Source organism: Colossoma macropomum, unplaced genomic scaffold (genome assembly GCF_904425465.1).
Source record: "Colossoma macropomum unplaced genomic scaffold, Colossoma_macropomum, whole genome shotgun sequence".
NCBI lineage: Eukaryota > Metazoa > Chordata > Actinopteri > Characiformes > Serrasalmidae > Colossoma > Colossoma macropomum.
This window is the reverse complement of record NW_023494786.1, coordinates 13,607,298-13,622,953: the sequence shown is the minus strand read 5'-3', so window position 1 is coordinate 13,622,953 and position 15,656 is coordinate 13,607,298. Positions and strand designations below refer to the sequence as shown.

Sequence of the window (15,656 nt, the reverse complement as noted above, 5' to 3'; positions counted from 1 at the left end):
CGACCAGAGAAGACATGGTGCAGTTGCATACCCGTGTGTTATTCGCTCTGACTGCCAAAATTTGGGGGCACAAAATGTTTTAAACAAAGTTCTCCTTGTTGGTTTGCAATAACATAAAGGCCCCATGTTCTACAGTTTTTATATTTTTCACCTGAGGTCCACTTATGATGTCATGAATTTTTGTAGTTTTAAGATCAGCCAAAAACAGCCAGAATATGTTTTTATATGAAGATTTTTCAAACTGTAAATGACCACTGTTCTGATTGGCTGTTTGGTATTGCGCCTTGTTCAAAAAGCAGTCTAGCCTAAAACACTCTTTTACTCCTAATATTAGGGGGGCTAAACTGCTGTAGGCTGAATAGGCAGATACATGTAAATGCATTGGCTTTTATGACATCACAAAAACGATGAATTCAAAATAGACTTTTTTCAGCTTAATTTCCATGTATGGACTGTACACTCTGGAGAATGAGTAGTACATTTCGAAACTTTGACAGTACTTACAAATAGCATCAAACTCTTTTAAGAACTCTTTTCCTTTGTTTGGGCCCTTTAAACAGAAATCAACTCCTTTTTTTGTTGCAAAATATGATATAAAATAGTATGTGCTTTTACCAATCATTTGGAAAGTTTCAAATCATTATTTAGGCAAAACCAACTCTTCATACCAAAGAAGACACTCTGATGAACATGAAGCTGAGTGTGGCACAATATACCCAATGTATATTAGCAAAAACTTTATTATGAAATGTTTTTTGTTAACAAAACTTTTGTAGGTAATTTTTTATTATCAAATTGACCAATGCTCCACCCACAAATGCATTCAGATCTTAGATCCAGAAAACAAAAACAGCATAAATTATACCTGTTAATGGATATTAGATAGATGTTGTCCATAATTATTGTTGTCCATAATTATTGAAATATCGAGTGGTCCCAGCCCTACAACACTTGTCACAAAAGAGCATATTTGTGGGCAGAGCATGTATAGGTCAATTGAAAACTGACAGTGCAAGTCAAACATTATCTGGAAAACATCTGCAAGATGTCTGCAAATTTTTGACGGGTAGACCACCGCACAGCCAATCTAAACTGAGCTCTGACAGCCTGGGTGAGCCCCTGTGTGGGTATGTGTGCAGCAGCCACTCCTCAGCAGGCCAACAGAGAAAGCTGTGTGTGTCACAGCAGCTTTAAGAGACAAGATCCATTTTCTCATGAGACCAGCTCGTGGCTTTGTTTCCCAGGTCAGAGGTACAAGAGTGCAGAGAGAGAAGATAAATATTGTAAGAGGGAGGGCCTTTTACCACTGTATTAATTGCATGTTTTGCTTTCTTGGGCTGCTTGGTTTGTTTACATGGAAGATCTTAGCGACTCAAGTCTGACCTTTTCTCTCATGTAGAAAGCCTCCGTGGAAATTAAATTACAACAATGCTTAGCATTGTCAGATCGCTTAGAGGTGAGAGGAACAATCTGCTGTGGAGGGATTAGCCACAGCCATCTTTTAGTCTTTTTAGGCAGTAGACTGTGCATGTGCAACTGATTTATGTGTGTAATGGAAATATAATGCCAAACTAAAGTAACTGTAGGTGAGTGAGATGTCATAGAGCTCATGAGTTTTTGAACAATTACTAACAAAGCACTGAAAACTTATTTTACAGCTGAGCTAATGTACGCCTCTAATTTTCAGTGCACGCTTCCTCTCTCCTTTGTCTCTCTCAGGACTATCTGGGGTGCATCATTGACTGTGGAGACCTGCCACTCAAACCGGAAGAGGTTAGCACCCTCTTCTGCAACATAGAGGACATATATGAGTTCAACAGGTAAGTGTTCTGCTGCTTTTCTTTCTTCTTCTTTCTATTTGGTTGAGGGCCCAGCTCATTCGGTGCCCTAGGCGAGCTCACACTAGGACGCCCTCTGAGAAAGGCCACAGAAAGTCAAAGTCATGGTGTAATCACTAATAACTCACACACCCACATGAGAACTCTCAGAGTAAAGGCAGTAGGTTAAATCATTCTAGCTACAAAACTAACCCCATGTCCAGATCATTACATTTTTGTGATGGCAGGATGTATTTATCTTTAACTCAGTTCCCCTCTTTTTCCATTTTTTTACTAAATTAAGTGCCCACTGGCTTTGACCTTTTCATTATCAGTGGTGGTCCAGTTCACGATCACTGCATCACTTTTGCTGAGTCACTGCATCACTTTTGCTGCTAGTTTGATTACATTTCCCACACTGAAAAAATAATTCACAGACTTTACTTGATTTAATTGTGCTCATCGGTTCCATATGAATAAAATATATCACATTGACTCAATTCTTGCAAAAAGTGAGTAACCTAAGAGAAAGAAATGTGTTAATGTAATTTATTTTATTCGTGTGGAACCAATGTATAAATGTAAATTAGGTGAAGTCAGTGACCTTTTTTTCAGTGCAGTAGCATGGTGCTAGCATTGCTAGCACCATGCTACTTCAAGTTTAAGTAACTTTTCAGTAGTGAAGCTGTTTTATCGATCGAGTTGTTAAACTAGAATTTATTCAAATTGTATTTTGTGTGTTTGGGATATTAGTTGTAAATTTCCCTCTGCTAAGCCCTACCCCACCGGTTACTGTTGCTACGTCTGACAAGCTTTCAGGTCTGACACGTCAACTTTGTAGTTCTTTGGGAATTAGCCAAGGTAGAGGATTTACCCCATAGAATTCTTAATGTTTCTTGGGTCCCTTTTTATTTGGCTAGCCCCCCAGTAGATGATCTACAGATGTTAAAATTGTTAATGAGCTATCTAGTGAAACTTGATTCTCAGCAAATTCAGGGTTAGTACCGAGGATAGGCTTAGGACTAAGTTAAGGGTTAAGTTTAGGTTTTGGGTTGAAGTCAAGGTTAGGGTTAGGGCCAGGTTTAGGGTTTTACATTTAGGGTGAAATAAATAGATATTTAGTTGAACGTAAGTTAGTGTATGCATAGGCATCTGTGAAACATTTACAGGGTGCTATTCAACTCAAGTGTTACCAGAAATTTCAGAGAGGAGTACACAAAAAGGTCTCTCCCTCTCAAAAGCCTAAAAAATAAATATATGATTATATGCATTTTTCTACTATTTGAATTGCATTTTATTGAAATTTTAATTAGCCTCACAGATAGCATCGTTCATTTACTAGCTTCAATGTAACAAAGTAATTTTGTTATGTAGTTAGTAGTGTAGCTAGCAGTATTTTTTGCTGATATGCTGTGCTATTTTTTGTAGAATAACAAGTAACTAATCAGCTTGCTACATTTTTAATATATCAAAACTAAAATATACTGTTTTTAAAACTGCTGCCCCACCACCAGTTGTGGTGCTATTCCATATGCCATATGCTTGTGTGTTTAAGCATAGCCGAGGGTATATTCTGTTGCTTGTTGTTTTATTAGATGTCATTTCACTGGCCAGTAGAGTCAGAGAGGGACACACACCTCTCCCAGTCCTATCATGTTCTCTTGGTTGGTGGGAGACAGTAAATAGAGGAAGAACAGCACAACAAAACAGGTGCACTGGTGAAAGAGTAGTGACTGTCAGCTCTTTTTTACATGCCCCCCTACACACCCACCATTTGCTGCCACTGGGCAATTGCTTGTACTGCCTATGCCAGGAACTCTCATTGCCTCTTTGTATAGAAGCCATGTCTGAGTCAGAGTTAGTTTGTGGAGAGACTGCTGTCTGGGTGGCAGTACTATCTGTGTAATGTGCATCAGAAACAATGACTGGCCCAGACCCTAGACAATCCCTGCAAAGAGGACAATATCCAGACTGCAGCCAAGAGGGAGAGTTTGTTTTTGATCCTCTCCAGCAGACTGTCTTCACTACTATCCTGCACTGGTTTTACAAGCTCCAGTCATAACTATTTTTTTTTCTTCACAAACAGAGAGGGAGCATATGGTTTATCACACCCTGAGTTCACACAGGGAGCACTGGAGTGATTTTAATGAGCCTTTTTTATATAAAGCCTTTGTGTATATGCCTCTCTGTCTCCTTTATGATGGTTGATGGCTGAACAGTACTGAGTGTTTATGTGTTATCTTCATTTGGCTAGCCTATTTTCCACATTGTTTTCAGCACTGCTTCTAGTCATCATCACTGCTGGGTATTGGAGCCTTTGGCTGCAGGGCTGTTTGTCAGCTGTTTTCTGACACCAGTCATGAGTGAATGGCGTGAATAGGGCTGTAGTTTGATGGATTAGTTAGCGGTTAGCGGGGGTGTGACTGTGGGGGTGTTACTGAGTTCTTAGGAAGAACCCGCCCCATACCTGCCATTTTTCCCCCATTTTTCTCCTCAGAGTTCTCCTGCCAAGGGCCATGTTTTCACACTTTTTCTCTCTGCATCTACGCCAGATCAGCCCCTCTCATTACAGGCCCTCTGGCGATCTAGCTAAGTTCTAGAAATCATACATGGCGCCTTGCGCCAGCCCTCATGGGAAATCTACTTTGTTATGTTGAAACAGAAATTCATACAAAAGTCCTTGGGTGTCCTCGAGGCATCTTGACTTGTAATGTCTGTAGAATGCTGAGGTTTCAGAGCCAAGTTTTTGTTCTCTCTTCAGGCACTTGGAGGCTTTCCCTGAAATTCGATTTACTTGTAATGAAGAGAATGGGAGTTAATCAGGCAGTTCCGGTGTTGAAATCTGCCCCCTCCGTCAGTGCCTCATTCTCGATCCTCATTCTTTTCCCTAATTGTAAAGCACATCATTTAGAAGGGGGCTGACCTCAGTTTTCTCACACTTTAGCCGCTTTTCCTCTCGCTCTTCTTTGCCCTTAAAAGCCTATCCTCTCATATGTATGGAATGCAGTCCCTGTTTTCATGCTCAACAGTGTTGTGTCTATTTTCTTGGCACAGGCCGGCATGTTAGCCTGCATATGGAAGTCACTTTACCCGGAGCTTAAAGCAGCCAGGCTCTGAGGTAGAGCTCCAACCCCCATGGTGAACAAGCCACACATGACCTGTCAGAGAGAGTAAGGGCGCAGTCAGGAGAGCAGTGCATGCTGGGCCAGCAGACAGGCCGTCTTCTGTTCCCACACTCATCAGTCCAGTTATAGCGCAGTGCTTTGTATCGTACTCCAGCGCTGGAATGCTGCAGTACCCTTTTAGTTTTTATTGTGCAGCAACTGTGGTGGAGCAGATTGTATTTACTGGCTTCAGATTCCCCATCGTGCTGCAGGGTGTTGAAAAGTGATTCCTCTCTTGACTCATTTCTGTTATTTTGCAACATCTCTGCAATGACTGCGGAGCATATTTATCAGGCCAGATTGTCTGTGCTGCCCTAATTCTTCACAAGCCTCACAATTCACAGTAAGCTTTGAACCCCAGCTGGGGTTTCACATGTTTTACTCTCATGCACTGTGGAGCTGTTTGTCTGCAGGCAGGATCTTCAGTAGCCTCTTGCTTTTAGGATCTAATGCACTGACTACATGGACAGGCCATGTTTACTGTATTGTAGCAGTTTTTAATAAGTATTATTGCATACACTTTATTGCATATGTAATTTTCAGTGTTTATATCACACTTAGATAGGTCTTAAACAGCCTGGAATGTTTATTACCCGCTTGTAACTATACAATAATTCAGCCAAGAGTGCCAATCTCAATTCCAGACATACATAAACACTGATTGGGTTGTTCATAAAGCTAGTCACTACAGTGTCTGCAGAGAATGAATCATCCATGATCAGTAGGCTAGTTAGACACAAAAGGCTTTATGTGACTACAGATGGAGATCTATGGCCCACCAGGCCAGGAGATCTGACACAAGCATATGGAACGTGGGAGACCACCTTCAAAAGGATATTCTTCACCCTAGAGGTCACCAAGGGTAGTTAGTGGAACCACCCAGACAGATTCCTCTGCTAAGTGAGAACTAGCCCCCTGCCTCATTTCTATCCTCTCCATGACTCCTCTGTGTCTTGGTGGGCTTATGACCTGTCGCTGAGCCATGCTGTGACGTAACCCCTGCCATGACCCCTTTGGGTGGAGCTGGCTGCCTGCTTCTCCAAATGCAAAGCATGATACCCATGATAAGTAGCAATATCAATATCAATTAATCAAAAAACATATTGAAATTTAACACTGTATCACTCAGGGGTCTCTCATTTGCTGTCTTTCATGGAAATCACCATCTGTAATCAAAACTTGTCGTGTCAGTGTATCATATCAGAGTAGAGTGGGTGGAAAGAGAGGAAGGGCTTATACTACACATGCTCCCACACTCAAATAACCGCCCCTTTTTCTGATGTTACCTAAAAAGGAGTTGCAATTTGTAGGGCAAATTTTTAAAAAGGCTGAATGGCAGGCTTTGAAAACGATCTGTTGGAGGACTTTCATTTATCTCAGCCAATTAGCATATAACCATATAGTGTATCATTAGAGTTCTGTGGCATTAAGACATTTTAAACACATAAAGTAGCAAATCTAATCGGATCTTGACCTTAGAAACGAAAAACATATTGAATATGAAAATAAATGCGTTGTTTCACCTTTAATGATAAGATGATAAGCACCCTTTTCTAAAGACAGACGTAGAGGGACTTTCCCAAATATTCATACAACGTTCTGCTTTTATCTGATTTTGGAGGAATTAAGATGTGTAGATTTTGCAGTCATGTAAGAGGAATTCTTGTTCCAAACAAAGGAATGGAGTGGATGTGTGAGTATCCCCCTGAGCGGAATCCTGCCTGGAGTGCAACTGAAGGTTTGACAGCTTCACATAATATAAGAGCACAGTGAAAGAGGCTTAAATAATGTAGTCTTTTTATTGTCCTGGACATACCACATGAGCCACTTTACTAGACAAATAGTGGGAGTGTGTGAAAATAGCAAGACAACAGTAGGACACGGAGGGGGAATAGAATAAGGGAGCAAGCGAGTCTTTGAAACAATATAGGGAGAGGTTGAGGTGGAGATGGAAGGAATGAAGGCCAGTAAGGGAGGTTCTGCTTTTAAGGCAACTTGCAGGTGACTCCCTTTCCTGATCCCGATCATAACTTCTGCAGTTAGCGGCACTAGGGAGGAGTCATCGTCAGGACACTTCCTTTCACTGTTGCCGGTGTTAAATTCAGCAGGTCACTTCCCAGTTCCACCTCATAAGCATTCCAATATAGCACTTTTTGGAACATGTGTGGCTTCTGCGACCATGATTCATTGCACTGTAGCTGTTATTAAACAATTCTGACACAATTAAAGAACTGATTGACACTGGCCCTAGTGGTTTCTCTATTAATTTTTCATTTGACCTCAAATATGTATCGCCTAGCTGTGCTAAGAGTCTGTGTAAGTGTTTTGTGATTGAGAGCCTGGGAAAGTAATAGCACGGATATAGCAAGCATAACTCAAGCCTCTGGCTCGGACGGCCCAACACTTTCCTGGGGCTTTGACTTTTAGTGCCAAAACCTCATAAGATGTGCCAAGTCCTAATTGAATCCAACTTGGCTACCAAAGTGAAGACATGCAAGTAGATGCATGGGCTGTGATCACAATACTGTACCTCACCCTCTGCCTTGTAGCATACGGTAACATCTTTGTTCTGGCGTAATTCCACACTGCCAAACTGTGTTTACAGTAACATTCCTTTATACTTCTTAATTCTAACTGAGCCATGGAGATCACAAACCTCGAATGGCACCTAGCGAAGGCCAGCTCTTTAGTGTGTTTTGAAGCACAGACTGTGCATGAATTCCCCTCCACTTTTGGTAAAACCGGACTGAAGCCCCCCCTCACCACAAAGGGTAGCCACGAAACGAGCTCCGTCTCCAGAGGAGGGGGGGGTGGGATTCTGAAGGCTGGAGTGCTGCGGTTTTTTCCGAACTTTTCCCCTTGGCCACATGAAGGCGCGACCAGAGTGTTTACAGAGCACCACGCTGTTTTCCGTCGAAACATCAGGAAGAGTTCCCCTGTGACTGACCAGTCTAGTGGCTTGAGGGCCTCTTGGTGATGATGGTTCAAAGTATGCTAACGAACTGAGTGAAGTCCACTGTGGTCAGCTAAATCATCATGACCTCACTGATCATCAAGGGATGAGTGAGCCGAATATTGCGAAGGAACATGCAGTGAAGAACACAGTGTGTTGAATTTACTTGATTTGTATGTGCACATCATCGTACCCACAATAATAAAATGTATTACATCAACGCAGTTGTGTCTTTCAGATTTCTTCCTTTTGAGAAAAACATGGTTAATGTAATACATTTTATTCATGTGGTACCAATTTGATTAAAGCACATTCAAGTCATTTTTGCTTGTAAAGTCGCACCAACCCCCCAGGAGATCAAATCTGCTCCACAGCGCTCTGAGAAAGCCCGGTTTCTTCTATTTCACATATGACTCACAATAGTGATTGTTTTACACAAGCTAGCCTCAACTCCCTCTCCTGATCTCCTGTCCCGCCGCTGATGTCGGCCAAGATAATCCAAGCCTGCTGTTTTTCATTCATTCAGAGGCTGAAAGGAGAGCTCCTCTGCTTTCCCCCTGCTCACTGCCATTTAGAAGATGTAAATCATGTGCTCCAGGTTCTCAGAGAGGGAGCATTCTCCTGTGTGTTGTGATGAAGCTGTGACATCTTTGTTGAGGGGAGGAAAAAAGTGAGCTTACAGTGTGCAGTCTTTCAAGTCCAGTAAAGGCACGTTCATGACACCGATGACACATGATTATTTGGCTTTCGGGTCCAGGAGCTTGGCTTGTAATGATAAAGCCAGAAAAAGGGGGCTTCAAGGTCTGTTGTGGGGATCTGGGGAAAGTGGGATTGGGGTGGTCTTGCTAAGCCAAAATAAGATGTATTCCATCTGTGTGCATTTAAGCAATAGTTTGAGTTGAATCGATGGAGAAGAAACAAATGAATACTATGTGGAAATGCAGACAGGAGTTGGGAGTCAGCTAAGGCCAGGAGCATCCTCTTGAAACACCAGTCCCAGATGTCTCCATAGAAAGAAAATAACAGTGCTTAAACACAGACGCATCCCAAATCCCAACTCAGGGACACTGGACTTCTGAGCTGTATGACGCTGCATTGCAGATTTCAAAGATTTGTCATTCTCTTGTACGTCGGTTCCATTGGATGGAACGATGGATGTTTGCAAGCATATGAGAGCCAGACACAGTAGATTGATCTTTTGTGAGAATATGAAAGGAAGACATAGCAGATTGATTTCTCACTGTGCATACCTCATTAACATCTGTTGCAAACCTTTTCTCTTTAACAGTGAGCTTTTGGAAGACCTGGAACGCAGCCATCATGCAGCAGCTATAGCAGAGTGCTTTGTGGAGAGGGTAAGTAAAGAAGAGTGAGGTCATGGACTTGTAATTACATTATTGGCACAAAATTCAGGCAAACCTGAACTGCCTTTGAGAGGTGAAAAGGTTTTCTGTCCTCATTTGTTTTTTCCACTAATGGATGCGTGTCTTTATTCCGTATATCAGTTGCATAAACTTTATGCAAATGACATTTGAGCATAGCTAAAAGTGTTAGAAACAGCGTCACTGATTCCTCATTTATTGTGCACTATTGCTGTTCCTACAACTTAAAATTTCTGTTTCCTGTTTAAATTAAGGGCCTAAATTTCTTGCAATATAGCAAGAAAGCTCAATTTTGTACTGTTTGTACCTAGCAACCGCTAGCACACTGCACCTCACACACCTCACCCTTTGCCTTGTAGCATACAGTAATGCACACCACAAGCAGCAAAGAGTGAATTATTGAGCTGCACGTGTGTTACCAGTGTTAAAGCCTACACTGATTAACATAGGAGCATTTTGTGTGTGGCAAGCAGTGCAGTTAACACATCTGGTGTAAAATTAAAAGGCTTAAAAGGCTTAAAAATGCTCATAGGACTAAGCTTAATGCTTGTCTCTGAAAACAAAATATTGTTATTGAGAATTTGCTGACCACTAATGTGGTCACTCAACCAAGATATAGTTGGTGTCTGGAGTTTACATCTTTTGTTTTGCAGTTGAAGCTCGTGTTAACCAGTGAGCACTGTGTAAACTGTATGGTTTACTCATCACACATGAAACTGCGCTAAGTGATCTCAAATATACTTGCTTATATGATTAATTAGAATGTATGACTTACTGTTAATTATAAACTGTATTATAAATTTGGACAAAAGTACAGTAGCACGTCAAGATGGCTGCTGTTACTGTTTTTACTGCAACGTAATCCGTCCATTTTAACAGTATGCCAAATATTATGACGTCTACATAAGCAAGTTTATTTGAGATTGCCATCTTAATGCGGTTTGAGGTGAATGTGTGATGATTTAGGCATTTCATTTCCGCAGTGCTATTCGGTGGTCAAAAGCTTCTGTTGCTTGCTACAGTAACCTCATAGCTCCATTGCAAAACTAAAGGGGGAAATTTTGGAGACAAAACGTGTCCTGGCTGGTTGTCTACATGTGGGGTGAGGAAAAATAGTTTAAATTTGATTACTCAATAAACCGTCCCTATTATGCCCCTAATGTATTTTTCTCTCCCTTGACAATACTGTTGGACTGGTCAAACTGTCTGCAGGTATACAGACTGTTAAACTATTTTAGAAACCCACAGCTGCTGGAATGAGCCATATGCTTGGCAGTGTGGCAGAGGCACAATCGTAGCATGTTGTCTGGGTGGTGTTTGGGTCAAAGACAGATGGGCTTTGTGAATGAATCCCAAACATATCAGCAAACTGTGGTGACCTTTGTACGCGTGTGTCAGCTGAGGGGATTTTCAGACACTTTCACTGACACACTCCATGCCACAGTGACATGACAATGACCAGACCCATGCGACATGGGAGCATAGACAATACCATCTTTGTTTTTTGTGGGAGAAGAGTTATGCCAGTGCTCTACTCTGCTATGATTTAGGAAATGGAGTTGGAGGGACGGGTGTAGGTCATATGAATGTATGGGTTATCCCAACTCACTGTAGCATTTGTTTGATATTCATTTATTTGATACCTTACTTTAGAGTAAGGTATGAAATAAGTGAATGCTTAATCTTCTAATTTTAGATGTGAAGCATCTCATTGACTTGAAGTAAAGATTTAGGTCATGGAAATTACCACAGGGAAAAATAGTGATGCTTTGCATCAATGACACAGTGTGATCTTGTTTATTGATAATAGTATAAACATATTATACACTTGATATTATACATATTATACACTGATATACTCTACATTATGCAGAGGTTCTTTAAACTTTACACCTGCACATCTCATTTACAAAAATGGAAAAGTTCTTTAGAGAACCAAAAGTGGTTATTTTGCAGCATCAGTTTCTTAAGAGTGTAGAATATGAAATGAAACATCTGCATTTCCTCTTGCTTTTTTCCACAAGGTATCCACCACTCCCAGGCCTAAAGGCCTGACTTTTTCTTCTGGCTGAATAGGCCACTGTTCAGATCAATTAGTATCGGTAAAGGAAACGGAGAGTACATTTGATTAAGCCATTACCGGTGGGTTATTTTGGGTTTTTTAGCTTGACTAACCTCATCAAACAGGCCAAAGGCATTCTGAGGACCTGTCTTTTTTGGCATTTTCTCAGGATCCTCAGCGATAAAAGATTAGGTTCTCAGTGACCCATAAAAAAAGCATCAGTCTTTTCTTTTTTTCCAAAACAAAGAAGTGCTTTCTGGAATGGACATCAGGTTCCAAATAAAGCACAAATCAGATGTGTTTACATGCTTGTACAGATGCACTCTAGTGAGTGGAACAGTTTCTGCCAAGCAGCCCATATCTGGCCAGATCTGCCGCTGGCCATTTCGCTGCCCAGTTTGTGGAACAGGAGCAGACGAAGGATATCACATGATTATGTTGTTGTGGCGCAGCTCCCGTGGCAGACATTGAGAATACTTTGTGGAAACATGCTAACATCAACATATTTGGGCAGCAGTGGCACAATGATTTATGGCTCCACACCAGCAACTGAGGAGTTTCTGGTTTGCATACGGGATGGGTCGTAAAGCTGCGACTGCAGGTCCCTACACTTACACTGATCACTGCACTCTTGAGATAAGTTGTTCCAAAAGAGCTACAAATGATTCCCCTGCCCCATAAATGGGTATGGTACCAATTTAAAAAGGACAAACCTGTGTGAAATTATTTATGTCTGTTAGTTTTATGAAAATAAGACTTATTGTTAGTTTCAATATATTTGTATAGTTTTTATAATGAGTTTTTTTCGTCATTTTTTTCTCTTTCTCTGTTTAGAGTGAAGCCTTTGACATTTACACTATTTACTGCATGAACTATCCCAAGTAAGTGGAAGTCTTCCTTGTGTGTTTTCTGTTTCCTTTCTTTTTTTCCAGTGGCAAACCGTGACTATTAGGCTTCCGTTTGAGTCATAAATGTCAAAACGATAAAAATGAGGAAAAAACACCTCTGTGATCATGGTCATTTCTGCTCGCGCCCCTATGAGATTTAAATATGGGATTTTGTTGATGATGACGATTCACAAAAACATTTTTTAGTTGTTCTACAACACAGACATTTGAAACTTGTAAAAGTAGAATAAGATAATCTGAAAACATCAAAAGAAGGGTATTAGTAGAGTACTTGCAGAGTTTAAGTACAACAAGCAAGATGATTATATTAAAATAAAATTGCAGACATTTTTTATTTTACAGAAATTATTAAGCCTTTTCTAAAGGCCTAGAGGGCCCTGAGGTTTCCCCACTGTTGTTTTATATCTATGATGTTGTCAGTATCATTTGCATTTTGTAATTTAGCCACCTGAGTTCTACAATGAGATGTGCACAATAGAAAACTACACTCTGACTCCATTGTTATAACTTTGAAAAGCCAGTGTTATGGCTTTTAAATGAGAGTTGCCTCACATTTCAACCCTTCTTTGTGTGCTTACAGCACAAAGGTTCCTGATCAAACAGCATGCATTTTCGTTTAAGTGTTCATTATCTAATGCATTGAAAAGCTGTTTGTTTAGTCATGTGATTGATTGACTGTCATCACCTCACAATCAAGCAGGTCAATGGCAATGAAAGACACGTGGGATTAATGTAGCAATGGTTCTCATTAGACAGTTTTAGTTGCAGGTCTAGTGGAAAAATCAGGCATATGACTAGATTGCATGCTTCGGTGATGACTGCTTAGGCTTACGTTTCAAACCCGTCTGCTTTATTCCCATGGGCCACCAATGCTGCAGCAGCAGATGTTCAGCTAAAGCTGATTCCTGACCCAACTTTCTCGGCCACAGTCATATTTACTCACACGTGTAAGACACACAACCAAATAGCATTGGCTCAACTGCACGGTTCTGAGTGCGCTAGCATGTGAGCGTGAACCTGAACCGTATAACCCTGCCATTCCTCCAGGACCAGCACTTTTTCTCTGATGCAGTTAGCAGACAGCTTAGCGGGCGCGTTTGGAGACGCTGAGTGTTTTTGTAAATAGTTTAGGCTTGGCTTAAGGGCTTTTACAGGGCCATCGGCTGAATGCATTACTACAGGGCTCACTGTTAGATGAAGTGCCTGCTAGGCAGAGCTGCTTAACTAATGAATCTCCCAGTGGACCACCCTCTGGATGACTGTCTGTCTACCTCTCTCCTTCAACACCAGCTCCGTGGCCGTCCTCAGGGACTGCATGAAGAATGAATGCCTGGTGCGTTTCTTCCAGGAGAGGCAGGCCACCCTCTGCCACTCGCTGCCCCTGGAGACCTACCTGCTGAAGCCTGTGCAGAGGATCCTGAAATACCACCTCCTGCTGCAGGTCTGTCTGGAGAATACAGTAGCTCTACATCATGTAGGCATCTTGCAGAATACTCAAATCATTGATTTGAGGATTCATCTGTGAAGTTTCACATTAATTCTACCTTCTACTTCATTGCCTTTCATTTCATTTATTTACAGTTACCCACATATAAGCAGTGATAGAGTCATAAAGCAGCAAACACAATGAAAAAGTAATACAGTTCAGTCAAGAGCATAAACAGCCAGAATAGTGCAATATGCCGCCAGAGTTTCCAGAGACTAATCAATGTCTCCCCCTTGTGGCAGGAGTTGTCCAAGCACTTTGACAAAAGTGATCCAGGATACGAGGTGGTGGAGGATGCCATCATCACCATGACAGCAGTGGCCTGGTACATTAATGACATGAAGAGGAAACAGGAACATGCAGTTAGACTCCAGGTACACTCAGATCTACTTTGTTTTCTACTTTTGTATGAATTTCTGTCTAAATATAGGAGTGGAGTCTTAACATAATTCTCACCGTCTGCCAGGAGATTGAGAGCTTGTTGCTAAACTGGACTGGTCCTGATCTCAGTGGATTTGGAGAGCTTGTTCTGGAAGGTTCCTTCCGGGTCCAGCGAGTTAAAAAGGAGAGGGCCTTCTTCCTCTTCGACAAAATGCTGCTTATTGCCAAAAAGAGGCTGGATCATTTCATCTACAGTACACACATTTTTGTGAGTCATCAGAATTGTGTATCAAAGTACAGATGTTCAAAAACTCTTGTTGCAGTATATGGATCAGGTGTGCACTTGTGAAAGTCCTAATGTGTCACAAACCATTGATTTTCAACCTCTTTCCCAATTCTAAAGTGCTGTAACTTGCTCCTGGTGGAAAACATGAAGGATCCTCTCTGCTTCAAGGTGTCAGATCAGACAATCCCCAAACAACAGCACATTGTTCAGGTAAATGTTTGAATTGTCTAGGAACAGTTAGGAATCTGGGGGAAATCTCAGTGATTATGTCTAATGTGTTACTTGAACTGAATGTCATTTTGATTCCACTTTTAAACTATGATTACTGGCATATCAATTTTTAGGAAAAGCAGTCTCATTTCAGTGGAGGAACTGCACACACATTTGTATAAATGAAAGGAAGATATTCAGTGACACTACATGTGCTGAATAATGACACATATGCAAGTCAAGTTGAAATAAAAATTGAGCTTTTTTACATTATTAGTTCACATCACTGACCATATTAAGCATGATTCACGATATCATGAAATTTAAAACATGTTTTTGTAATCTTCCATCAAAATAGAAAGAATTTTACCTACCTCTAAAACATCACCAGTGGGCAGGGAAAAATAATATTAACCTATAATATCATGTAGGGGTGGGCAATATAATGATGTTCATCATTATCAAGATAAATCACATCATGTCACAGTATGCTTTTCCAAGCATATTGTGAATATCATCAGTACTTACAATACACTGACCATTTCATCACCCCCGTCTATCACTGAGTGAAAATGCTCAGCTAGCTCAGAGACCCTCCCTGACACCATGTTTCACTTATGTTGACTTTACTGTTGCTGCAAACTGTGTGCATTTCTGTTCACTAGGCTAAAAACCAGGAGGAGAAGCGATTGTGGCTGCACTACCTCAAGAGGCTAATAGTGGAAAACCATCCTGCATCTCTACCCCAGAAGGCAAGCCTTGTGTTATATGTACTAATATAGTAAGCCATGTTAAGACAACTGCACTGCCACCTATGGCGACTTAAAAGTGCAACATAAATCATCATTTTAAAACCTGATAGTGAATGTAGATTAAATTAATTCTTTTTTTACAGGCAAGGCAGGTTCTTGGTGATACTTTTTGTCAATGTAAGTAATGCTTATGTTTATGTCTTTATTGATGTTTATTGATTTGTTTATGGTATGTGTGTCTGGCCTTCAGAACCG

General features: G+C 41.0%; 1 protein-coding gene across 2 annotated transcripts in view; it reads left to right on the top strand.

Annotated features, from left to right (window-relative positions):
* Window positions 1–15,656, top strand: part of plekhg2 (pleckstrin homology domain containing, family G (with RhoGef domain) member 2) — a 52,035-nt gene that overhangs the window by 25,505 nt on the left and 10,874 nt on the right. For both annotated transcript variants that reach the window (XM_036561251.1, XM_036561253.1), the window contains 9 exons: window positions 1,720–1,820; window positions 9,223–9,289; window positions 12,213–12,259; window positions 13,577–13,727; window positions 14,015–14,146; window positions 14,239–14,421; window positions 14,557–14,649; window positions 15,315–15,401; window positions 15,545–15,578. In XM_036561251.1, coding sequence (XP_036417144.1) covers window positions 1,720–1,820; window positions 9,223–9,289; window positions 12,213–12,259; window positions 13,577–13,727; window positions 14,015–14,146; window positions 14,239–14,421; window positions 14,557–14,649; window positions 15,315–15,401; window positions 15,545–15,578 — 895 coding nt within the window. The remainder of the gene's footprint in view (window positions 1–1,719; window positions 1,821–9,222; window positions 9,290–12,212; window positions 12,260–13,576; window positions 13,728–14,014; window positions 14,147–14,238; window positions 14,422–14,556; window positions 14,650–15,314; window positions 15,402–15,544; window positions 15,579–15,656) is intronic.